The following is a 25,638-nucleotide window of genomic DNA, read 5'->3' as shown; positions in this document are numbered from 1 at the left end:
TCTGACAAAATTCTAATCCACTTTGGGCCTGGAAGTCCCAAAAGGTCTCATTCCACTTAACTAAACAGAAAGTTTCCTGGATCATGTATCATGAAAAAATCTCCAATATCATCCTTGATAAACTTGAAAAATTTAAACGAACATGGGAACCCTGGGCCCGTTATATTGGTGTGTCCCTTTAATCCAGTGGTTCTCAACCTTTCTAGTGCCATGACCCCTTGATAAAATTTCCCAAGTTGTGGGGACCCCGAACAGTAAAATTATTTTCGTAGCGTGGGTTGTCAGCACCCAAGGCAAGACAAGTAATTTGTGCCCCTAACCCATGGAAATTTAGTGCTCCCTGAGTCCCTTCCACTCGTAAAGTATTAAAACCCCTTATGGTACATTTTAGGATGTACCACTCTCTTTCTCTTTGTTCTCCTTTCTTTCCCTTTTACTTCTCTCTATCCTAATTTCTTGTTTTTTTTCCCCCATCCCTCTCTCTAGCTGTCTTTCTTGTTCTTTGTCCTATTCTTTCTCTCCCTTTTTATTTGTTCCTCCCCCTCTTTTCCTCTCCCTTTAATGTATTTTCTATTTTTATTCCTTCTCTTGCTCCTTGGTGGAGGGAAGCTGGGGGAGGTCTGATCAGCCAACTTAGGTGCTCTTAATCAAGATCATCTGCTGATCTGAGAACTGTAGTGGGGACTTTTAATGGAAACTATAATCACAGGTAGTGTTGCTCACTGTGTCTCTGGCTTCACTGTGTCCCTGACTTTGTGGTGTCTCATAGCAGTGACACCTATGCCGAAATCAGGAGATAGGGTTTCCTCCAACCCCTCCCATTTCACATTCCTCACCAGTCAGTTGACCTCTAGTTTCTGCCCCCCAGCCATGCCGTGAACTTAGTGGGCGGCCGCGGGCTCCATGAACAGCCCAGCTGGGCGGCCACAAAAAGGCTGGGAGAGTGGTGCAGGCTTCAGGAACAGCCCAGGATTCGGTGACCCCTGGCAAATCATAATTCGACCCCTGAGGGGGTCCCGACCCCCAGGTTGAGAACCACTGCTTTAATCCCTGCCTCATCCATAACTTTGGAAGACTCTTCATATGGAAGCCTCACTTCTTACTCCAGCTCTCCTTGAAGCAGACACCCTCCCCCCTCCACTTTTCGTGGACCCCCCTCACCTCTCTACCTTAACCTATCTTTCTCTCTCTCTTTATTTCCATCTCTGTATCCACTTTTACCACCAGCACCTGATGGTGGGTTGAGGGGAGGAGTTTGTAACAAAGATCTCTCTTTCCTTTACAACTGAATGGTTCTGCCTCAGAGTAATATGTTTTTGTCACCCATTTTGTGTTTGTTCAGAGATCTTTGGAACAGACCCATTTTTGTCCCTGAAGGCAATTCTACTCCTAGTTTCCAAAGGGAGGCTTTAGGTCTTACAACATTCCCCATGAATGCACCTCGACCTGTTCAACACCCGAAGACCAGAAGTCCTTGAAGCCCTGACACAGTCTGAACCCATATCGGGTGTTGGGACGTCAAGGCTGATGGTGGTTTATTCATTTTTTTATCCAGGTGCACCACGCCCCTATAACATTCTTGACTCCCTCAGATTTATCCTCTGCCCTAGCAGCAGATCTGCCTTAGAGATGTTTATTACCTTTAATTTGTTTGATTTATGCTGTTGCCATGTATACTATTATACATTCTTTTGATTCCCTTGCGAGGGAAAACATTTGTTACAATTCTTTTATTCATTCAATAAATTCTTTCAAAATAACTAAAAAAAAAAAAAAAACCTGATTCATGAAATTTGACCTAAGCACATATATTTGTAGTGTTTTCTTATCTCTCTCCAAACCCCCGAGTCCTGTGTGCTTTTGCTGTTTCATTGCTCTGTTATCAGCATGATAACTTCTGACAAGTTCCCCATCAGAGATAAACCAGCCTGAAATTTGGCATAGGAAGTTGATATAAATAGATTACCAGAGAGTTTGCCTTGTCACAGCACAGCTCTGCAAGTCTCTGCCTGTGGAGGGGGGGGGGGTGCCTTTCCTCCAATCAGCTGTTTTGGCTGTATGCCAAGAATCCACACCCAGTGCTGATCAGGAAGAGAAAATCTCTAACACAATGTGCACTTTCTAAAGAATATGTAAAACCTATGTAGGGAGATTTGATTCATCCCTGGGTATTATCGGAGGCTGTTCACTTCACTGGGTATGTGATGGTTTACATCCACTTTAATGTTTTTTGCTACCACTTCTGCCATAAACAGGACTACTCAAATTAAATATGTTCATAGTTGTGTCTATACAGGAAGGACAAGAACATGCCTGAGACAATCTCAATTCCAGCTTAGTTTGGGGGAAACAATGGTCAATGGTCTAATCACTTTTACCCAAGATCTGTTTAAAGCTGCCCTGTAGACTGTAGACATGATATCACCCTCCCAATCCAGCCAAAAACAACCTAGTCTGGAAATTGTTACAAGAACCTTAACTATAGGTTCTTAGCAAAGGACCTATAATCATGACAGCTTGGTTTGGCTGAGTTTGTTGCTATAGACAGAGGTGGAGGAAGAAAGCAACGGTGCTTATCTCAAAGGGGAGCAGCAGAGGTCAAGGTAGATTTTGAGCTATATATTACCTGAGATAATTAAATTGTACTGTATAAAAAAGAGTTTTACTTTTTTGTGCACTTCATATAACATATGTGTTTATACCAAACTGGACCAATCTTCCATTTAACTGATGAATTTTACAAGTTGCAATTTTAAATCCTGTATACTCTATTCTACTCTGTTCTTTATTACAAACTTGCTTTCCCTTTTTGTGACCTTCAACAACACAACTCACTTTATCCTTTCCCACCTCCGCTGGACTCTTCCCTTCCTTTTCTAAATAGCATGTCCTTCCCTCTTATCTACTTGTTTCTCTCCTTACTCACTAGTATCCCACTTAACCCACACCCATTAACCTGACATACCTCCTTAAGCCGGCCATAGACAGTTCGAATCTTGGCCAGTTCCTGCTGAGCTGGCCCAGGTTTGAACCATGTATGGGCAGGCTGACAACCAGCATGTCAGATTTTTAGGATGCGATTACGGTCAGCAGCTACAGCCGCTAGCAATAATCACTGTGTTCTCCTGATAGGAACGCCCCTAAACTTATACACCGCTCCTAAAGTGCCTCAAAAATGCTGCTTGCAGGACTTTTTTTAACGTCCCACAAGCGCACCGCTCCAGTGTGAAAGCCTTCTGGCTTTCACACTAGAGTGACAGGAGAACGGCTTTGCAAGCGCTTTGCGGGCGCTATTTTTAGCTCTATAGCGCCTGTAAAGCGCCTCAGTGTGAAAGTAGCCCAAATAATACCTCAGTATGTTAACACCTGCATACTCTTCAAGATATTAGTTGGTACCCATTGTTTTATTGTGCATTTGGTTCATAACTTACATCAGAGAGCTGAGTTAAAAATACGAATGCCTCAGAGGAGTTTGGCCAAGCAAGCTGTGCCCAGAACTCTTTGATTTGTGAGAAGCAGATTGTGACATCAACTGCAGAGCTGCTGTGCTTGGACACAGAATCCACATTTTCTAGCTGTGAGAACAAGACAAAAGTACTGAATTAACAAACTGCACGGTATTCACAGGCCACCAGGACAAGAAAAGTCCAACAATGCTGCCAATGTTGACATAAAATAAACATAAATCCAAGAAAGTCTGAAGCTAGATATACAGTATAATTGGCTGACAGTAACAAAAAAGGACCAGAAGGAAAAATGACAGGTTCCCCTTGCCGCTTTTCCTTCTGCCATCTACACAAATCTCTGATGAGATTATGGAACAAACCATATTCTGGAGGAGTGTCAGAAGACATAGACATGAGATGGCATTCGCCTGATACAGGCCTTTCAATGTAAGACTAGCAGGGGTCAATTAACTAGGGATTAAATAACGGAAAATAAAATGCGGTAAAATAATGCATGCAGTAAATCAGATGAATTTAGCGTTAAATAACGAATGCAGTATTTTTTTAATTGTTTGGTAACTACCGCATTTTCTCATGCGGTAATTTATCGCATGTGTCGGTGGTTAAGGGTTGTTTAAGATAATTTTCTTATAACATTTTACGTTATAACATGTTTGTTATTTTTCTTTTGCAAAAAACACATTTTCAATTAACATTTTTTACAGTGATCTGTATTTGGAGGCATTTAAATTTGAACTACCTTCTCAAATTTATGTCTCCCGATGCTTGTTAATCCAAGCTGTGTCTTTTTCATGTGGATCTGTTGCCTGAAAATAGCTGTTTGCTCCTTTACTAAATCCATCATGATATACATTCATAAAGATTTGTGTTTTGGTAAATGTATGGTCTACTAGAGCTGCTGAAAGTGCTCTTTACTAGATTGTTCTATGTTTTTGGCCCAATTCTGTGTTGTTGCCTATGTTTATATTGTGAAAACTAAAGAAAACTTGACTATATTTTTAAAGAATTTTTTAAAACATTTTTAATCTTCCTATCCAATTTTAACTTGTTGTAATGATGTATATAACCAAAAGTATAATGCCCTGTACACACGGTCAGACATTGATTGGGCATTCCGACAACAAAATCCATGGATTTTTTCCGACGGATGTTGGCTCAAACTTGTCTTGCATACACACGGTCACACAAAGTTGTCGGAAAATCCGATCGTTCTAAACGCAGTGACGTAAAACACGTAGGTCGGGACTATAAAAGGGGCAGTGGCCAATAGCTTTCGTCTCTTAATTTATTCTGAGCATGCGAGGCACTTTATGCGTCGGATTTGTGTACACACGATCGGAATTTCTGACAACGGATTTTGTTGTCGGAAAATTTTATAGCAAGCTCTCAAACTTTGTGTGTCGGAAATTCCGATGGAAAATGTGTGATGGAGCCCACACACAGTCGGAATTTCTGACAACAGGGTCCTATCACACATTTTCTGTCGGAAAATCCGACCATGTGTACGGGGCATTACAGTGGCCAATTTTTTGCGATATTTACTGACAATTTTTTTTTGTTGTGTACCGCAAAAACGTTATTTTTTTAAAATGAATTGGACTTTATTTATGCAATGATTTATGCAAATGAGCAACATGATACCCTTACTGCATGCGGTAAAGCTTAGTGAATTGACCCCTCAGTCTTCTTAGACTGATAAAAAAAAAATGTTTACACCCTGAATGTGATGCTGGATTTAGTTGAGCTTACAAGTAGCTTCAATGGAGAGGAGTGGGGAACAGTATGGTGGTGCTGACTTATCAGGGGAAAAATAATAACTGGGACAGGTTTCCTAACCTGACTGTGGCTGGCCTGAAAGCTAAGAAGCCAGACTGGGTGACAATAATCTTTTTTTTTTCCCAATAACATTTTTATTTTATTCTGTTATCAAAATTTACATTGCATAGAATACAACGGGTGAAGCATTAGAAAAATGCGATACATGGTATGAAACAGACAAGTGCAGGTACATATAGTGTTCTCCTTAGTGTGTTGCGAGAGGGTTATGGTTTCTAAGCTAGCATAGTTACAAAAGCTTCTCAACATCACAAATTAAGGATAAACCTCTGATATCTAGTAACAAAAGTAACTTTTGTAATAAGAACAGGAGAAGGGGAAGAAAAAGAAAAGGAAAAGAACAGGGAAAGAGAAGGAGTAAAGTCACCTGAGTGAGTCAATGATCCGTTTATAAAGAGTCCTCCCGGAGGTGCCACAGCTCCCAGACCTTATCGTGGGCTTCCAATCTGTCCTGCATCCTGGCCGTCATCCTTTCCATCAGTTCCACATCTTTAATCCTTGCATACAGTGCTTCTGAGGTGGGGGGGGGGGGTTCTTTTTCCAATTCAATGCTATGAGGCATCGTGCTGCCGTTAGAATGTGGCGTACTAATTTTTTATTGGTTTTTGAAAGCTTTAATGGAGATAGGCCTAATAGGAAAAATTTAGGAGTCATAGGAAGTGATTTTCCTAGGAGATTGGTCAGTAACTGCTGAACTTTTCCCCAGAAGGTGACAATTTGGGGGCACTCCCAGTAGATATGAAGAAGGGTACCCCTGGCTCCCGAGCATCTCCAGCATCGATCTGAGCTGGTGGGATAGATGGCATGGAGTACATCTGGGGTCATGTACCAGAAGAAAATTATTTTGTATGCGTTTTCTTTATATAGTGTGCAAATTGAACTTTTCGCTGCCTGAGACCATATCACCTGCCATTGTTCCGTGGAGAGTTCCTCCTTAAGGGCTTTCTCCCACTTAACCATATAGAGGTGTTTGCCTTGCGCCTCTGTTGAGTAGGAATTTAAGATTTTATAGATATCAGAGATCAGCCCCCTCTGAGTAAAACCTGTCATAACCAAGTTTTCAAAGGGGGTTAAGGAGGAAAATCGCAGGTCAGGCGCTATGGTCAGGGCATAGTGGCGAATCTGTAAATAACTGTAAAAAGCTTGGCGTGGTATATCATATTTAGTTTGGAGTTCGGAGAAGGTTAATAGCCTATGTGTTCTAGGATCTACTATGTTGCCGAAGTGGAACAAGTTTCGGGAGGATCATGGGAAGGACATCTGGTGTGTGAGGCTATCCGGCACTTTGGGGTTGCATATAAAGGAAGTTAACAGCGATTTTTCAGAGGAGAGACCATGTGGGGAGCGCAATGCTTTCCATGTTTTACGGAGTTGAGACATAGCTCCTAATAGACGTTCAGGGGGCACCTCCGCATCCGCACACCAGAGCAAGCTATTTGGGTGGGTTGGGGCCAGCCAGATCTTCTCAATTTCTGTCCACTTATTGTAGGACCACCGGGTGGACCACGAGATTATAGCTCTGAGTTGAGCAGCTTGGTAATATTTAATTAGATTCGGTAAAGCAAGGCCGCCATCAGACCGATCTGCCATAAGGACTGATTGGGGAATTCTATGCTTTTTATAATTCCAGACAAATTTAAGTAGATCTATCTGAAGTTTCCTGAGATGTTTGTATGGGACTGAGATGGGTAATGTTTGAAATAAATAGAGTAATTTCGGGAGGATCGTCATTTTAATGGATGCTATTCGCCCCAAGAGGGAGAGGTGATGTTTTTTCCATCTAAGGAGCATGGCTCTGATAGAGTGAAATAGGGGGGGAAATTTTCCTGATAAAGAGTAGCGAATGTTGGAGTAATGCGGATTCCTAGATATTTTAAAGATATAGTTTTCCAGTGATATGGGAAGTTGGCCTGTAAGTGTGCGATTTCCGGTTCTGGGATATTTATTGGGGCTTCTGATTTGGATGCATTAATTTTATAGCCTGATAGGGCCCCATATTTATCAAGCTCGGCGTGGAGATTCAGGAGGGATATTCTAGGTTGTGTCATGGTCATAATGATATCATCAGCAAACAATGAGATTTTAAACTCCCTACCGCGAACTGGTATCCCGTGGATATCCGGGTTACCTCGGATGTGGGCTGCTAAAGGTTCCACGCATAGCGCAAACAGTAGGGGAGAAAGGGGGCACCCCTGCCGTGTACCGTTGTGTATTGAGAACGGGGCCGAAACGGCAAAGGGGGTTCTGACCTGTGCAGTGGGGTTGGAGTATAGGTGCTGTACCGCTCGCAGGAAGGGGCCCTTCATTCCTATGTGTTGTAGGGTGGCGAACAGGAAGGGCCAACCCAAACGGTCAAAGGCTTTTTCGGCGTCCAAGCTTAGAAGCAGAGACGCCGAGTCCTCCCTGTTCGCCACATCCACCAGGTCAATCACTTTCCTCGTGTTATCTCCCGCCTGTCTAAGCGGCACGAAACCTACCTGGTCTTTATGTATGAGAGAGGGGAGAACTACATTCAGGCGGATTGAGAGTATTTTTGTGAAAATTTTTAGGTCGGAATTCAAAAGGGCAATGGGTCGATAATTGGCACATAGTACGGGGTCTTTGTCTGACTTGGGAATCAGGGTAATAAATGATCTTTGCATATCAACTGGAACCGGAGTGTCCCTGAGAAAGGTGTTAAAAAGTCTGCTCATATGTGGGAGTAGGAGTGGAAGGAAAGTTTTATAGTATTCGTATGGTAGGCCGTCGGGACCTGGTGATTTACGGGATGGTAATGATTTGATCGTAAGTTCTATTTCCTCCTCTGTAATGGGTGCGTTTAGGGCCTCTAAGTCTGTAGTTTGTAGGCGGGGGACACCACTTTGTTCTAGATAACGATGTAATCTAAGTGAGATCTCTGGGGTGGGGGGATTTTTCGGAATGTCCGGATTGTTATAGAGTTCGGTGTAGAAGTCTGCAAAGGCATGCGCAATATCTTTGGGGTGGGATAGTAGGCAGCCCTGTTTATTCTTAATTTGGTGGGGCGTTGTGTTAAGGGAGTCCTCCCGTAATTTTTTTGCCAGTAAGGAATGTGCCTTGTTCCCCCTATCATAGTACACCTGCTTTAACCGAAGCAAGGCTTTCTCCACTTGCCCCAGTGCAAAGTCCCTCAGGATCGTCCTAAGCTTAATAACCTTCCTGAGAAGGGGTACGGTAGGGGATGTTTGAAGCTGCGTCTCTAGAACCTTCAGTTCCCTCTCAGTTCGATGTTTCGTGGCTAATGCGTCTTTTTTCATGGCCGACGATAGGGCTATGCATCTACCCCTGATAACCGCCTTATGGGCCTCCCATAGCGTAGCAGGAGAGATGTCAGGGGTGTTGTTTTCCTTAAAGTAAAATTTCAGGGAAGAGGTTATTTCCGTGGTTGACTGAGGGTGTTGAAGGAGAAAAGTGTTTAGTCTCCAGTTACAGGGTCTAGGGTTGGGGGACTCCACATCTAATGCAAGAGTGATCGGGGCGTGGTCAGACCATGAGATCGGGAGCACCTTGGCCTCACGAACTATTCTAAGAGTAGAGTTGTTTACAAAAAAGTAGTCGATCCTGGTGTGGGTTTTATGGGGAGCTGAGTAGAAAGTGTACTGCCGATCCCCCGGGTGGAGGGCCCTCCAGGCATCAAAGAGAGCATGTTTTCTAAGGAGTTGGCGAAAAAGCTTCGAGTCTCTAAGGGCTCGAGCTGATGGTGCCCGGGGGTCCACCACAAGGCGGTCGGCGTTTGTGGAGTGGATTAAGTTGAAGTCACCCCCCACCACCAGGATCCCATGTTCCGAGCGAAAAAGACGTGTAAACATTTTAGATAGAAATCTATGTTGTTTGACATTAGGTGCGTACAGTGCGCACAAGGTGATCTCCCGTGACTGCCACCGACCCCTAACGATAATATAGTGACCATGTGGGTCCCCATAGTGACTCTCATAAACAAATGGAGAGCCTTGCTTAATGAGTATGGCCACCCCTGCACGTTTATGTGGTCCTGAGGAAAGGTAGCTGTTTGGGAAGTGCCTGGATGCGAAAGCAAAGGTGCCCCCCCGTCAAAGTGTGTCTCTTGGACAAAAATAATATCCGCGCCAGATTGTTTAAATTCCTTCAGTGCCAGATGCCTCTTTTTATTGGAGTTTAATCCATGGACATTTAATGAAAATATCCTAGCCATGGTCTCTAGTTGGGAGGGGGAGGGGGCTTGTGTTACCTGGGTTGAAGACGACGGCCATGGATCCTGGGACTGGAAGCGGGCAACCTCCGGCGAGGGATCTGGACCTAGTCCGTGGTCCATGTAGAAAGTCACTCAGGGGCAAGGGATAGTCAATGAGAGAAGAGGAGACTAGAGGAAAGGAACAAAGGTTAGTGTTAGACAAAACAAGACAAAACCTAAAAGGTGTTTTCAGCTGACCTTGAAAGGTCGATGGACCTAGGTCAGTACGGTTTCCCAAGGATCCGCCCAGCCCCGCTCCAGCAGAGCAGGCCAGACGGATGCAAGGGAGCCCTGGGTTGATCATATAACAGGATATTACCAAAACTATTGTGACGATCATCACTTAATTAGGGGAGGGGTTGGTGAGCCAAAGGAAAAATCACCTATACTCCCAAGCCTCAACGGAGACATGCCCATAGAGTAAAACAAAAGCAAACTTAAAAATAAAAAAGACTGGGGCAAAAAATTGGGGACTGAGTGAACAAAGTGTCCAGGACAGATCTATCAGCCTAGTAGAATGGCTGAGCATCTATAAATTTGAGGATCCAAGAGAAAAAATTTTTGTGAGTTCATTACAGCCACTTCTGGATTTGGAACTCTTGTGGGGGGTGCCTTCCTTCCGGGTTCGATTAGAGGAGGGAACCTTCTGCCACATTGTAGGCGGCGGGGGTGGGGTGGTTACTAAGTCCCAATCTGGGAGTTGAGGGGGGCTGATCTGGTTAGATCTTCTGGATACCGTAGAACAGCGGATCTGCCTTGGTTCTTGGCTGTAAGGGTGAAGGGAAATCCCCATCGATAGGGGATATTTTCTTCTTGAAGGATACGTAGAAGAGGTTGCAAGAGTCTGCGCTTCTGTAAGGTTATCCAGGAGAGATCTGGAAACAGTTGCAGGTGTGCATCCTGGAAGGTTATTTTGTGTGTCAGGCGGGATTGACGCATAATGTCCTCCTTTAAGGGGTATGAGCTTATTCTGCAAATAATGTCCCTTGGTTTGGAAGTAAGATTCTTGGGGCGGAGGGCCCGGTGGGCTCTATCCATGTCGATACGATTGGTTAGGGGGTCCCCAAGTAGATTGTTAAATATGTGTTGTAATTTGTTGTGGATGTCTTCCGGACCGTCCGTCTCTGGAACCCCCCGCACCCGAATATTATTTCTGCGCCCCCTATTATCCAAGTCCTCAAGGTGGCGCTGCATTTCTCTTAGTTGGTTACGGTGGTCTGCTCCTTGGAGTTGAGTCCTATGGACTGCTAGTTTAGTTTCTTGGATTTCTTCTTCGGCCATTTCCACCCTGTCAGCTAGGTGTTTAAGGCCTGTTTGTAGTATCTATATTTCTGAGCGACAAGTAGATTTTACATTTGCAATCAGCTGTTTGAAGTCATCTTTGGTGGGCATCGCCTGTAAATAGGAGTACCACTCATTGGGGAGTGGGTGATGGGGGACTGGCAGCGGGTTTTGCTGTGGTGGTCGTTGATGGGATACTTGCTGATGTTGCACTTGTAGTGCAGTTTCACCCCGCGTGGTGGGTATGGGTTGTGGGGATGCAGTCCATACATTTCCCCAGGGCTGGCCCTGAGTGTGTAAGGGGGCCTCGGTCTCTTCCAGAGTGTGACGTTTGGGGGCATAGGCTGGGTCCCTTCGGTCTGAATTGGGGGGGCGTGCGGCCTGTTCTTTGGGCGTACTCAGTGCTTGAGAGAATGAGAGTCTCTGCGTTTTAGGTGGGGGTGAACCAGGTGTGAGGGTTCTGAAGGCCGCCGCGGAGTCATCCAGTCCAGGTGAGGCATTGAATGCTGGGAATCTTGGGTCCGGCAAGGCCGGAAAGTCCGCTGATATGTCAGAAGATGATGGGGATCCCGGGGCATCCCCTGTCAGGCAGGGATCTGAGGCTGTCCGCAGCAGGCGCGGGAAGGCCTCCGAGCATTGAGTGTAGAGGGAAGGAGGGGGGTCAAACATGGCGGCTGGGGGATCACGTGGCGAGGTCCCGGGATGGCCAGGGCTAATCGTGCTCACCGTTCCCAAAGGAGAGGAGATGCCTGTGGCGTGTTGTGGGACTGATGTTGCGCTGACGGGGCTCGGTGTGGGATCGGGTCCGGCTGGGAGAGCTGCGTGGTGAGCCTGGAGCGGGCTGCCGCGGCCTCCGGCGCCATATTGGCTGTGCTCTTAGGCGGGCTGTCAGTCTGCGGGAAGAAGGACCGGAGGTCCGATGACGAGCCGGGTGGTGGTTGTGACGACCCCCGTGCTTTAGTGGATCGGGGGGCCTTAGATCTGCCCATGTAGCTGTAGCGTAGCGTCCCAAAATCGATCTGTAGCTGCGGGCTTAGAGAGAGCAGACGGCTCAGGCGTCCATCTAGGTCGGCTTCCGGTCACGCCCCCCGGTGACAATAATCTTAAGTGTAAAGCCATCTTAAATAATTGCAGTTAACATATACAGACCCCCTAAAAAACGTACCTTTTGAAATGAATTTCCCCTGAAACACAGCAGTGCTCTTCTTGTTATGTCAGTGTGCCTAGGCAATCCTTCGCCTACAGCCTTTGAGATAAAAGGCACTGCTGCCTCTCATTGTTAGTCTTAGGAGATTTGAAGTGGGATTTGGTGATGTCTCTACTGTGTTGCTGGAGACTCTGATATGGGGAAGCAAAGCCCTGACTCTACAAAGATGGCTGCCCCCACAGACACAGTGCAAAGCAAGATATAGTACGTTAGTAATGGGGAAAGAAAAGCTGCACATAATACTGAGAACTAGTGCTTTGACCTCTGCTTATCTTTTTTGGGCACAGCTTCCAGAGTTCATTTCCTTTTTAAAAGTCAGTTCAAACCAAACCTGATATTTTAATATTTTTAGCTCTCAGGCACTCTGTTGCTGAGATGTCTGAGTCTGAGTTCCAGGTGCATACAGCTTTTGCAGTCCTTGCAATGTGGTTTCAGCAAAATGCAACAATAATGTGAAAAGTGCAGAAATTCACAGTAACCAAAATAATGAGAGATCACTGCTCAAAGGCTGCTATGTGCTACAGCACTTTTACCTTACATGGTTTCATAGGTAATAAGGTTGGGAAAGAAAAACTGATGTCCATCAAGCTAAACCCCTCACATGTTCGTAGCTTTGTTCCAGAGGAAGGCAGAGTAAAAGACGACAAAGTCTGGTTTAAAGTAAATAGTGTAAACATACACTGTATCACTTATTATGGTTCCAAAGGCTGAAGCTGAAGGTATTTTACCTCAACGCATTCTCTGCTTTTAAGTTGTTCTAAAGGTTCAAGTTTTTTATACCTTCATGCATTCTATGCATGAAGGTTAAAAAACTTCTGTATCTACCCCTCCCCCCCAAGCGCCTGCTTATACTTACGTGAGCTCCTTGGCGATCCAGTGTTATCCATGAGAGCAGCAGCACTCTCTGCTCTGTCCCTCCTCACAGGGCAGATCCATAGCAATGGGAGCCATTGGCTTCCACTGTTGTCAATCAAACTATGTGATCAGGTAGCAGGGAGGGGGGCAGTGCCTGCTGTCTATGGACACAGGCAGCAGGGCTAGAGAGCAAGCCTGCATGAGTGCCCCCATATTAAGGGACTCCCTATGGGGGCACTGGATGAAGAGAAGGAGCCAGGAGCACTTGCAGGGGACCCAAGAAGAGGAGGATTGGGGTTTTGGATCAATAGTTTTGCACAGAGCAGGCAAGTATGACATTATTTGTGTGAGTGAGTAACTCCTGCCCTACCAAGTAATGGCTCTCAAACTATAAAAATAAACCTATTATAGGTAAAATGTTGCTTACATAGATAACATTACTACATGCATTCACAGGGGTACCGTTCATCCTGGTTTGGCGTCACTTCCTCAACGAGGAAGCAGTATTTTAACTATAATAAAGCATTCCTTTTACAATATTACACTATGGGGGTATCTTCTCTATTTTAACATGGCATGGTAGTAACTATACATCATGTGGGTAAGACCCGGTGTTGGTCATCTTAAAGGGACCAACACCATATTTTCCTGGAGGAACATCTAACAGGATATAGGCACCCTGGTGAGTGGGAGGCCCCACAATAGGTTCACAGAGGACCCTGGCATGAGATACTGAACGGATAGAACCAAGCTGGATATGATTTTACATGCCTGTATATTACACCATTAAGGCGAGAACACTGAGTACAGTGGTGATTGGGAAGAAGTGGTTTGGAATCTGAATTTCAGTTATGCACTTTTGATTAACTGTCAATATCATGAACTGATGTATTTTATATTTGTTAACACTTGAAGTATATGAAGGACAATATTATTATTATTAATCAGTTGGTACTTAGTTGTTTTTTCATGATATTGCACATTTATATTGAGGATACCTGAGAAGAGGTGGATCGGGGTTTACAATAACTTTAATAAAGATGAACTAGCTTCAAATAAATCAATAACTATGTTTTTCTGATGTTTTCCTAGGTTGTTAGCATAATGTAATGCAGCTGAAAAAAGCAGGCCATTTAGTTAGTTGACAAACACATATCTTAAGAACGCCCATCTAGTTGCAAGTGTGAAGGAAAGAAATAAAAAGCCTAATCAAAGAAATTCCAGTCGTGTTTTCTGTTTCTTGATCTCTTTTCTGTACTTTACACTAGTTCCAAATTTATCCTCCATTACTTACATATGAAAGAATCACTGTCCCCAGGGGAATGTAAAAGATGAAGGATCTGCAGCCTGCTAAGGGTTCCTGATGTATGATCTCAGACTTTTATGTTGTTTTAAGCCAACTCATTGGTTTTCTTTTACAAATTGTGCGGCACCCAGCCTCTGGCTGCCCCATCTATGAAGATGCAAGTAAGATCCAAAAGCTGTATATTGCTGCAAGGGGCTGATAGAAAAATCAAATACTGAACTGAAAAGTTCTCAAATATTCTACAGAAATCTGTTTAAAGTGGTTGTAAACCCTCTGAAATGAAAAAGTGTCTGTAAACCTCTGACATGAAAAGCATATCATTCTATAGTGTGTACTTGCCTTGATCCAAAGCACCAATTGTGATTTGTGTCTACTCTGTCATTCCTCTGCTGTCTGCTTGAGCCATTTATAAGAGCCTATGCTGACAGCATGCAATCCGGGAAGACGGCCCCACCCTCCCTCCAGCGCACAGAGGGTGGTTGACAGCCTCAACTGTGCACGTTTCCCAATGAGAATGTGTAAAGGAGGGTTTGCCATTTCCCTCTATACATGTCTCAAATTATACTCAGCTCTCCTCTCTGTGTTGTGCAGAGTGACATCATATCCCCACCTGCTGCTTTCTGAAGCTCAGAAATGCTGTCAGGAACGACAGGTCTGCAGTACACTTAAGAGGTTCTTGACGTACGCGCATGCGCACTAGCGCATTGGCACATCGGTGTATGCACATGCGCACTCACGCATCGGCGTACGCCAGGCGGGCTATTTAAACTGAGCTGCTGCATAGACTCATTGCTGTTTGGTCTGCAGCTTCTGTGTGTTACCTGTGCTGACCTCTGATCTTGATCCGGCTTGTTCTCACTAATGCTGTCTGCTTGATACCCTGACCCTGGCTTGGTTTTGGACTCCTCTTCTGCCTGATGCTCTGTCTATCTGTCTGAACATTACCGACCCGGCTTGCCTGACCCTGCACCTGCTCATCCAGCCTGTCATGGCTCTGCTCTGCAATCCGCATCTGGATCCTGCTCTAGCTGCAATCCCAGTCTGCCACAGCCCTGGTCTGCCTAGCCACTACTTGCCTGCCTGCTGCAGATCCATCCACGGAAACCCAGCCATACAGACTACAGGACTGATCTCAGGCATTCCTATGTCACTGTACTTCTGTGGTGGCTGTGTCACCTTCAGTAACCAACAAGCTGGTGTGGTACGAGAGGCTACTCGTCACGCTCACAAACCAGGTACGTGACAAATGCTGTGTAAAATGTGTGCTTTAGTGGGGTACAGAGGAGAAAGGGTTGCAGATAAATGAGTACAACTTATGTAGGAGGATTTGTTTAATCTCAGTGTATCACCTGATGCTAGCCAATTCAGTGGGTATATGTAAGGGTTTACAACCTCTTTAACCTATTATTCTGGCCATTTATGGTAAGATAGGGTTACTGTGGACAAAATTATATGATATTGACCTTTTGTATTGAACTGTACTGTAATTGTGTTGTCACCCTATACATTGTAAAGCGCTGCGTAAACTGTTGACGCTATATAAATCGTGAATAGTAATAATAAATGAGTACACCCCAACAGATTTGTCAGAAAACCTTTATTTACCTTTAAAAATCAACATTTTCTATGGGACACTATACTACAAAATACTCCCACAAATGCGGGCCATTGCTTGCAACCAAGATTTGTTAATTTGCATACACAAAAAATGTTTTTCCTTACAAATTCATTCCATGTTGCAAAAATAAATACACCCCAATGAAAGTCGTAGGAGCTAAGCTACATTTTAGACAACAAAATCCTAACTAACAAGAATTCAACTACAGGTAATTCTAATTATTAATCAGGTGTTCAGCAGACAGTTGATTATAAAAGGGCATTACTTAACAAAGAAAACCTCTTCCCATTTCATGTGTCAGCAATGGCACCACATGGAAGAGAAATGTCACAATTCCTGAGAAAGAAAAAAATTTCTTTACACAAGAAAGGTGAAGACTACAAAAAGATCAGCAAAGCTTTACTTATCAGTCAGAACACTAGCAAAAGTGATACAAAAATCTGAAACTGCAACCATCTCACAGAGACATCCAGGCTGTCCACAGAAGTTAACACCTGTCTTCTGATGTGAAGGGTTGAAGAAAATCGTCATACAAGTTCACTGCAGTTAGCTAAAGAAGTAGAAAGCCAAATTGGGGAGGCAATGCACCTGCATTCTAGCATGCTGTAACACATGGCAAATTTTGTGGCACTAAAGCTCACCACACGTTACAATCTGACCGTAAATTCTTTTAGCTCTCACCAACAATTATATAGTATGAGGGCCTTATTGGATTACATTTTTGGGAAATTTCTTATTGCTTTTCAATTTGTGATGCAATTACAAGTAGCAAAACAGACACACATAACAGTCATAACAAAGAACAAAAAAAAACCACATTAACACCGGTGACTACAATAACATTGCTAGCAGTGTGTCACATAAGCAACAAGTACAGATCATACTGCAAAATATATACAGTGGGGACGGGAAGTATTCAGACCCCCTTAAATTTTTCACTCTTTTTTATATTGCAGCCATTTGCTAAAATCATTTAAGTTCATTTTTTTCTCATTAATGTACACACAGCACCCCATATTGACAGAAAAACACAGAATTGTTGACATTTTTGCAGATTTATTAAAAAAGAAAAACTGAAATATCACATGGTCCTAAGTATTCAGACCCTTTGCTCAGTATTTAGTAGAAGCACCCTTTTGATCTATTACAGCCATGAGTCATTTTAGGAAAGATGCAACAAGTTTTTCACATCTGGATTTGGGGATCCTCTGCCATTCCTCCTTGCAGGTCCTCTCCAGTTCTGTCAGATTGGATGGTAAACGTTGGTGGACAGCCATTTTTAGGTCTCTCCAGAGATGCTCAATTGGGTTTAGGTCAGGGCTCTGCTGGGCCATTCAAGAACAGTCACAGAATTGTTGTGAAGCCACTCCTTCATTATTTTAGCTGCGTGCTTAGGGTCATTGTTGTTGGAAGGTAAACCTTCGGCCCAGTCTGAGGTCCTGAGCACTCTGGAGAAGGTTTTCGTCCAGGATATCCCTGTACTTGGCCGCATTCATCTTTCCCTCAATTGCAACCAGTCGTCCTGTCCCTGCAGCTGAAAAACACCCCCACAGCTTCACTGTTGGGACTGTATTGGACAGGTGATGAGCAGTGCCTGGGTTTTCTCCACACATACCGCTTAGAATTAAGGCCAAAAAGTTCTATCTTGGTCTCATCAGACCAAAGAATCTTATTTCTCACCATCTTGGAGTCCTTCGGGTGTTTTTTTTAGCAAACTCCATGCGGGCTTTCATGTGTCTTGCACTGAGGAGAGACTTCCGTCGGGCCACTCTGCCATAAAGCCCCGACTGGTGGAGGGCTGCAGTGATGGTTGACTTTCTACAACTTTCTCCCATCTCCAGACTGCATCTCTGAAGCTCAGCCACAGTGATCTTTGGGTTGGTTATTCTTTACCTCTCTCACCAAGGCTCTTCTCCCCCGATAGCTCAGTTTGGCCGGACGGCCAGCTCTAGGAAGGGTTCTGGTCGTCCCAAACATCTTCCATTTAAGGATTATGGAGGCCACTGTGCTCTTAGGAACCTTAAGTGCAGCAGAAATTTTTTTGTAACCTTGGCCAGATCTGTGCCTTGCCACAATTCAGTCTCTGATCTCTTCAGGCAGTTCCTTTGAACCTCATGATTCTCATTTGCTCTGACATGCACTGTGAGCTGTAAGGTCTTATACAGACAGGTGTGTGGCTTTCCTAATCAAGTCCAATCAGTATAGTCTAACACAGCCGGACTCAAATGAAGGTGTAGAACCATCTCAAGGATGATCAGAAGAAATAGACAGCACCTGAGTTAAATATATGAGTGTCACAGCAAAGAATACTTAGGACCATGTGATATTCCAGTTTTTCTTTTTTAATAAATCTGCAAAAATGTCAACAATTCTGTGTTTTTCTGTCAATATGGGGTGATGTGTGTACATTAATAAGGAAAAAAAATGAACTTAAAGCGGTTGCATACCCGCTGAAATTTTTTTTTTTTACCCCTGTAAAGCAAAAGCCATAATGAGCTAGTATGCACCGCATACTTACCTAAGAACGAGGCGTCGGTATCTTACCTAGTCCACGCCGAGGTAGCTGACATGTTGCCTCGGCGTGTCTTCCGGGTATCGCGATTCCAGCGATGTGAGTGGCTGGAGCGATGTCATCACTCCCGCGCATGCGCGTGGGAGATTTCTTTCCCGGCAAGGTCCGGCAGTTGCCAGGCCTTCAGCCGAGAATCCCCTGTGCGCATGCGCCGCTGCAGTTAGCGGCTCATAGCAAGGGGAATATCTCCTAAACGGTACAGGTTTAGGAGATATTTTTTTTTACCTACAGGTAAGCCTTATTATAGGCTTACCTGTAGGTAAAAGTTAAAAAAAAGGAGTATACAACCGCTTTAAATGATTTTAGCAAATGGCTGCAATATAACAAAGAGTGAAAAATTTAAGGGGGTCTGAATATTTTCCGTCCCCACTGTACATAGGAAGGATTACATTAACACCATGTAAAACCGTTCAGGAATATGTAGGTATTAGCGAATGTGCCCCTGGTGATCCATAAGGGTAAAAGGAAACCAATAAACTAATAATAAATACAAAATTAAGTAGAGACATCACAAGAGCATCTTACAGAATGTGACAGAGACAGAAAGTAAAGAGAAGTATCATGGGGCCATCAATCTGACACAGTGGATGTGAAGCTGACCCAACTCTCCCATACCCTATCACATTTCTCATTGAATTAAATAAATTTGAATGAATTGTATAGAAGGGTCCTCATATTACACAGTTTTAGTAAACCAAAACAGGCTATACAAAGATTATACATTCAGAATATAATGTATTTGGTGAGCCTTATTGAGATAAGATGAAGAGCATCTGCAGACTTTATTGGCTGACTTATTCTTTAGGGCCCGTTCACACAGTAATGAACAGTGCTGCACAGTAAACCGCAGTGGTTTAGTATCCGGTTGCTGTCTGTTCCGGGTGCAGTGAGATGGCTGTATGGGGTGGTGTGGTGTGTGTTTCAGCTCATCACACAGCCCCCAATTTTAATTTTTTTTTACTAACTTTATTTGAATTGCACAAAAGTAACACTTCATTCATGTCAACGTACAACAGCATGGTGAGCTGCTATACAGCGACATGCGATCCAGCTCAGAATGCTGCAATAAAGTGCAGCATGTCTACATTTTATCACAGATCACTGCAGCGCTGGTCACTGCACTATGTGTGAAATAAACCTAATGGTTTCATTAAGGCGTTTCTGTAAAACAATTTAAAGTTAAAATGGCCAACAGTTTTCTAAAGCTAAAGTTCAGTAAGATGATATATGTCCTTGGAAGACACTTAATACATATACTGGTTCAGCAGGAACTGGCCAAATTTTGATCTATCTATGGGCAGGTTGTTTGTACTGAAGTCAATCTATCGATCAACTTCAGTACAACCAGCCTGTGGAGTTTTTTTTCATACATCACTGCTGGCGGCTATAGCTTCCACCAGTGATCATTATAATCTGACAGCTGGGAAGCCTCCCGCTGTCAGAAAACAATTGTGCAGCTGGAGGGACTTCCCAAGCAACGCTGTGTTTATGGGGGGATCAAGTAATCTTCTTTCCTTCAACCACGGGTTGAAGGAAAGAAAATTGTATAATGTATAGCAGGTGTACATTATATTTTTTAAATACACACGTCTTTATTACCTTATCAACCTCTACGGCCCGATGTATTCTCTCACAGGTCTTTTCATGCACGGTTTGCAGCCATGTGTGGATGGACACTTTAAACAGTTCATGAAATCCCATCAAGGCCAGTGACTTGTTGTCTCTGTGAAAAAATTGTGGTGTGAGGAAAATTTCACAACAAGAAGGCAACCCAACAGAAAAACAAATTATTTTCCAAGTGGTATCTGTATTACTCAGACAATAACCAGGTAAAACTTCAATAACAAAAATGTGGTGTGAATACAAAAATGAACTAAAAAATTATTTCACTATAGCAGGACTTTACTATTGCCTGTGACCTTAGCTAACAGATCATCCTCCAGCCAAGATAAGCTAAGAACTTTTCCACCGGAGAGTCTCTTCATCTCACATGGCTTCCAGCAGATTTTCCATTCAAAACCATGGAGAATTCACAGGCCAGTAATGAGTATCTTGGCTGAACAACCCAGACCTGCCAGGGCTATGCCAAGGTGAGCAAAGATCCCTCTGTGACAGTCTTGAACAAAGGTGAAATCCACTCTACTTTAAAAATGAGAAATTCTTTAACCCGTGTCTACTTTCAGATAGTGTTTGAAGAAAAAGTATCTGTAGCAAAATCTATTGTATTATCTGCAATACAATTCTGTGCTTGTGTGTTCTGGGCATAAAGTAGTCTTTATGGACAGTGTAAATCCTCTCAACAGCAGAACTTCTACCCCAAAATTCACAAACCAAACTCGCTCACCCCAGGGTATCTTGAGACCAAAGTATTTGTAAAATGCACCATTAAATGTATGCAATTAAAAAAAATTAAGGCATGCGATAAAGGTGAACTCCTGGCCGATATAAAAATATACCAGTTAATGCAGTTAGATATTCATTACAGATTATTATGTGTGTTTCTAAAAAGTTTAGCTACCTCTATTTAATTGGCCTTGTGTAATCTTCTGTGCTGTAGGTTTTAGTCTGGAAGAAGGGAGGGAAGGACTAAAGCTGGCTACAATTTTCTTGTACAATTTTCATGTCGATTTACCTAAACCATATAATATGAGGTCAAACCTAAACACTTTCAAATTGCGTGCAATCGGGCAGGTCCTTGCACTACATAGTTGAAGGTAAATCTAAAGGAAAATTAACAGCAAATTGTATAATGTGTAGCCAGCTTAAGAATCAATTAGATGTGCTGCATGCAAATATACAGAAAAGGAACATGATGACATCATCATTCAGCTCCTTCACTGTCCAATTATAAATGGGGCTGGGAAGTGGCTAAGCTGTTTTGCTTAACTACAGTAGAGAAAAGACAGGTCACCACCCTAGTTAAACTGTTGGACAGCATTGTATGTGTAAAACAGCTCCCACATATGTATTTCATCCATGGATTTAGGTTTTTGTCTGGAGATCAGCTTTAGGTTTAAGTTTCAGAAAAACTATCAATGTGTGTTATAATGACTTAGCAGGGATGTCCTTTTAAAAACTGCCCATAGCAAAAAAATTCTTGCTTGTAATTTCAAGCCAGCTCAGGCAAAATGAGAGACGAATCTGACACCTTGGTATCCTTTTTCTATGCTTCTCTACCTTCAAAAGATCATCTTGACCCCGAGCAAAAAGCCTTTTCTTGTCTTGTAAGCCAGATATACAGAGTTAAAAATAAAATTTGAATTTAAAGTAAACCTGTCAGATCATATAACTGCATGAACAGGGTGCCTGGAAGCTCCTTTACTGATCTTCAATTTTTTTTCACATTGTTAAGCCCCCCTTGGCAATTCACCAACCCAGTGTCACTGGCTCTCATATTTGATTGTGGAAAAAACTAGAAGCAGGGAATAAGTCAAGGAGCCCATTACCAACATTCAAACATCCCACCTAGAATAACAAATTAGTAAAAGCCACATACTTTAAGGGTAGATAATCTCGAAACCGCCTTAGTTCATTGAGGGTGATATAAAGTTCAAACAGAGTTTCCCCAATAGCATGGGTGACGTGAGGCTCTTCATGCTCTGATGTCTTTAGGTTTTCCATTATAATGCTTACTTCATCAGCCACCTATAAAGAAAAAAATAATGTAACATGCAAAAGCTGACTGTGTTCTGGACATTCCTCACACACAATTTCTCCTGGATCAACTGCAGGTATAGGATTGTGTATTTGGAGCTTTTCAATTCGTGTGTTTTGTGTTTTTATGTTTTTTTTTCTCTGTTGGTTGAACTGGGTGGACCTGTGTCTTTTTTCAATCAGACTACAGTGCCCTAAAAATATATTATGCCGCGTACACACAATCGGAAATTCCGCCAGCAAAACTCCGATGAGAGCTTTTTGTCGGAAAATGCGACCATGTGTATGTTCCATCAGTCTTTTGCTGGCGGAATTCCTGGCAGCAAAAGATTGAGAGCATGTTCTCTATTTTTCAGTTGGGAAAAGTTCCTATCCGAAAATGCGATAGTTTGTACAAATTCCGACGCGCAAAATTCCTACGCATGCTCGGAAACAATTAGACGCATGCTCTGAAGCATTGAACTTCATTTTCTCAGCTTGTTGTAGTGTTGTACGTCACCGCGTTCATGACCGTCAAAAGTTCAGAGAACTTTGGTGTGACCGTGTGTATGCAAGGCAAGCTTGAGCGGAATTCCGTCGTTAAAACCATCCAAGTTTTTTCCGATGGAAAATTCGCTTGTGTGTACGGGGCATTAGTCTCTTTCTGATTTCCTTTGTTATTACATTTGTTGTATAACATGAATAATAGCTAAAGATTACAAAAACATGCCTTGCAAAATATTGGAAACAGCCTATGGTTCCACCTGATTATGTTAAAAGCAAACTGAACTTTATCATCATTAATGATAGGCTCACATGTATCCTCCAGAATAATACCTTGAAGTTTGAACGGACGTGGGATCCACAGATTCGGTATTTGTTCGTAGACTAGCGAGTTCATGGACGACTTCATTTCTTTCTCTATTCATTATTTTCAATTTTTTTTCTTTCCACTATGCCCTTCCTTTAGTTTCAGTTTGACATGGTTGTAATCTCAGGTATTTGATCCCCTTTCCTTCCTCTCTCATTTCCCTTTACCTATCCAATGACAATCCTATTGTGCTCACAAGTGTGGCTGTTACGGATTACTATGATCTTACATTTACTCAATGCTTTTGTTATACTTGCTAGTTCTGCAATAATTGGCAATATTATATTTTTTCACTTTATAATGCCCATTATTGGGATGTATGCTCGCTGTTCTTTGTATTTGATGTATGACCCTCCTTCCACGCTCTGTAACAGTCCTGTGTGCCTTATTTGTATGTAAACCTAAAATACGTTTGTTATCTTTATATTGCTTTTTGGTTTAGATCTAAAATGTACAATGTCCAAAATATGCAATGATAGAGGAGGGGGGCAATACTTTTTCACAACACTTAATTATTTTTACCATTGGTTAGGATACAGCAAATGTCATATTTGACAAGATGCACCATTGGCTAGCAATAACAATACGCTTCCCAGAGATTTCCAGTCTTTCCATTCATTAGTAACACCACTGAATATGCCTGCATAATAATGCTCTGCTGCTAGTGCCAGTTTAGCTATAGGTGTGAAAGGAACATAGCATATACTGTTGATCATGAACTATTGTATGCTTCCTATAACTACCATAAAGCTTCATAAATAAATCTGTATATTACTTATCATGTGCGATGTGTCTTGGTTCCACAAAGAGGAGACATCCTGAACTATCTACTTGTATTTATGTTTACTTTGATATTACCACTCTAGTGCCCCGTACACACGGTCGGATTTTCCGATGGACAATGTCCGATCGGAGCGTGTTGTCGGAAATTCCGACCGTGTGTGGGCGCCATCGGACATTTTCCATCGGATTTTCCGACACACAAAGTTGGACAGCAGGAGATAAAATTTTCCGACAACAAAATCCGATCGCGTCAATTCCGACCGTGTGTGGCCTGTCCCGACGCACAAAGTGCCACGCATGCTCAGAAGAAATTCCGACACGGGACAGCTCGTTCTGGTAAACTTAGCGTTCGCAATGGATACAGCACTTTCGTCACGCTGCAATGTAAAAAATGGTTTAATACAGCGCACTCTCTTCTTCTTTATAATGTGACAAGAATGAAGTAGTTTTGCTGCTCATATTCACACACACTTCTCACAAAGTTTTATTTGTGTTTTTTTAGTGGGATTCCCTGAATATATTGTTATTAGTTGTCACATCTGACAGTTTTATATTTTTTATGTTTTTTTTTTTTTTATTTTAAGCCTTTTTTTTTCTTTAATGTTTGGATTTTTTCCAAGGCTGATCTTTGTTCAATGTTATTTTTATTTTTACTCCAGAATATTTTTGTGTGTGTTTTGTGTGTCAAGTTACCCCAACACCATTGATATCTTTTATTATTTAATCTCAAGGAGATTGTTTGTTGTTGGTGACCCTTGTTCATTTCACATTGTATATTTGAAATGTACCTGAATCCTCACAAACCAACTGTCATTTTTGAAGTAAAACACATAGGAGAGTATAATTCAAAACAAAAATCCTTTATTAAGGGATCAGAACCAAACAAAGAGGAAGGCAACACTGGATCAACAGCAGAAATTAGTGAAGCCTGGGACCCCCACGGCAGACATCAATTCTTAAACATCAAAATTGGTGGCCTGAGGAGTCCATATGTAAGGGAGGGCAGTCTGGTCCGGGATTCACAGAGACTCGGATAGCAGCAGATGACATCTGTGTCTGCAGGCTGTGGTACCACAAGAGGCTGCATCTTTTGGCCGACCAGACTGGATCCAGGGCAATCACTCTCTGGTCTTCCTTTCACACTTCCTTCCGGGCTGTGGCTGTGCAGTTGGAGATGTGGCAGGAGGAGGAGTAGGACCTGGAGGAGGAGTAGGACCTGCAGGAGGAGGAGGAGGACCATCCCAAAGCTGTGTGTGAGGTATAATTTGGCCCCTCACACCTTTCGCCAGAGCCTCAGATATGAGGGCCTCACACATGGCTTTTTGGCCCTCCTCCATCCTCTGCATTTTATATGCTATGAATGCAGCAATGTTCTCCTGCCTGGTGTGGGGTGCTCCCAGGACCTCTGTAGCCCTACAAAAGAATCTGATAGCCGCCTCCTCTAGGCCACTCCTCCTACTGCCACTTTCTGTTTCCAGGGGGGATGGAGGGACCTGCAGATCAGCCAGCCGGCTCGGCCCGGCCACCTCCTGGCTGAGACTTCCCTGTGTATGAAAAAGGGACATAGTTGTAATGTTTTGCATCATCAATCACAATCCTTAATTAGTACTCCCAACTAACATATAGTTCACATCATTGATTGGACAAGCAGAAATATTTAGAGGAATGCTATACCTGGCTCAATCTGGGCTCCTCCACATGCGGCCTGGAAGGCCCAGGTTGGGCATCCGAAGCCTCAGCCGGGGGGGAAGGAAGCGTGGAAGGAAGACTGGAGAGGGATGGCCTGGGTTCAGTCTGGCCTGCCAGAAAGTGCAGCCTGTCGTAGTACAACATCCTGGGGACATAGATGTCACCTGCTGCTCCGGATCTCTGTGAATCCAGGACTTTATTGAGCTCCCTCAGATATGTGCTCCTCAGGCCACCAATGAAAATCTTCAAAAAAGTGATGTCTGCCGTGGGGATCACCTGCTTCACAATTTCA

The 25,638-nt window shown here is 43.2% G+C and overlaps 1 protein-coding gene across 2 annotated transcripts in view; it reads right to left on the bottom strand.

Annotated features, from left to right (window-relative positions):
* The window catches only part of BAIAP3 (BAI1 associated protein 3), a 597,572-nt gene that overhangs the window by 94,358 nt on the left and 477,576 nt on the right, over positions 1 to 25,638 (bottom strand). For both annotated transcript variants that reach the window (XM_073636787.1, XM_073636789.1), the window contains 3 exons: positions 21,867 to 22,015; positions 19,970 to 20,093; positions 3,432 to 3,575 (listed from right to left, as the gene is read on the bottom strand). In XM_073636787.1, the coding sequence (XP_073492888.1) occupies positions 3,432 to 3,575; positions 19,970 to 20,093; positions 21,867 to 22,015 (417 nt within the window). The remainder of the gene's footprint in view (positions 1 to 3,431; positions 3,576 to 19,969; positions 20,094 to 21,866; positions 22,016 to 25,638) is intronic.

Source organism: Aquarana catesbeiana, linkage group LG06, assembly GCF_042186555.1.
Source record: "Aquarana catesbeiana isolate 2022-GZ linkage group LG06, ASM4218655v1, whole genome shotgun sequence".
Lineage (NCBI taxonomy): Eukaryota > Metazoa > Chordata > Amphibia > Anura > Ranidae > Aquarana > Aquarana catesbeiana.
This window is presented reverse-complemented; position numbering and strand designations above follow the sequence as displayed.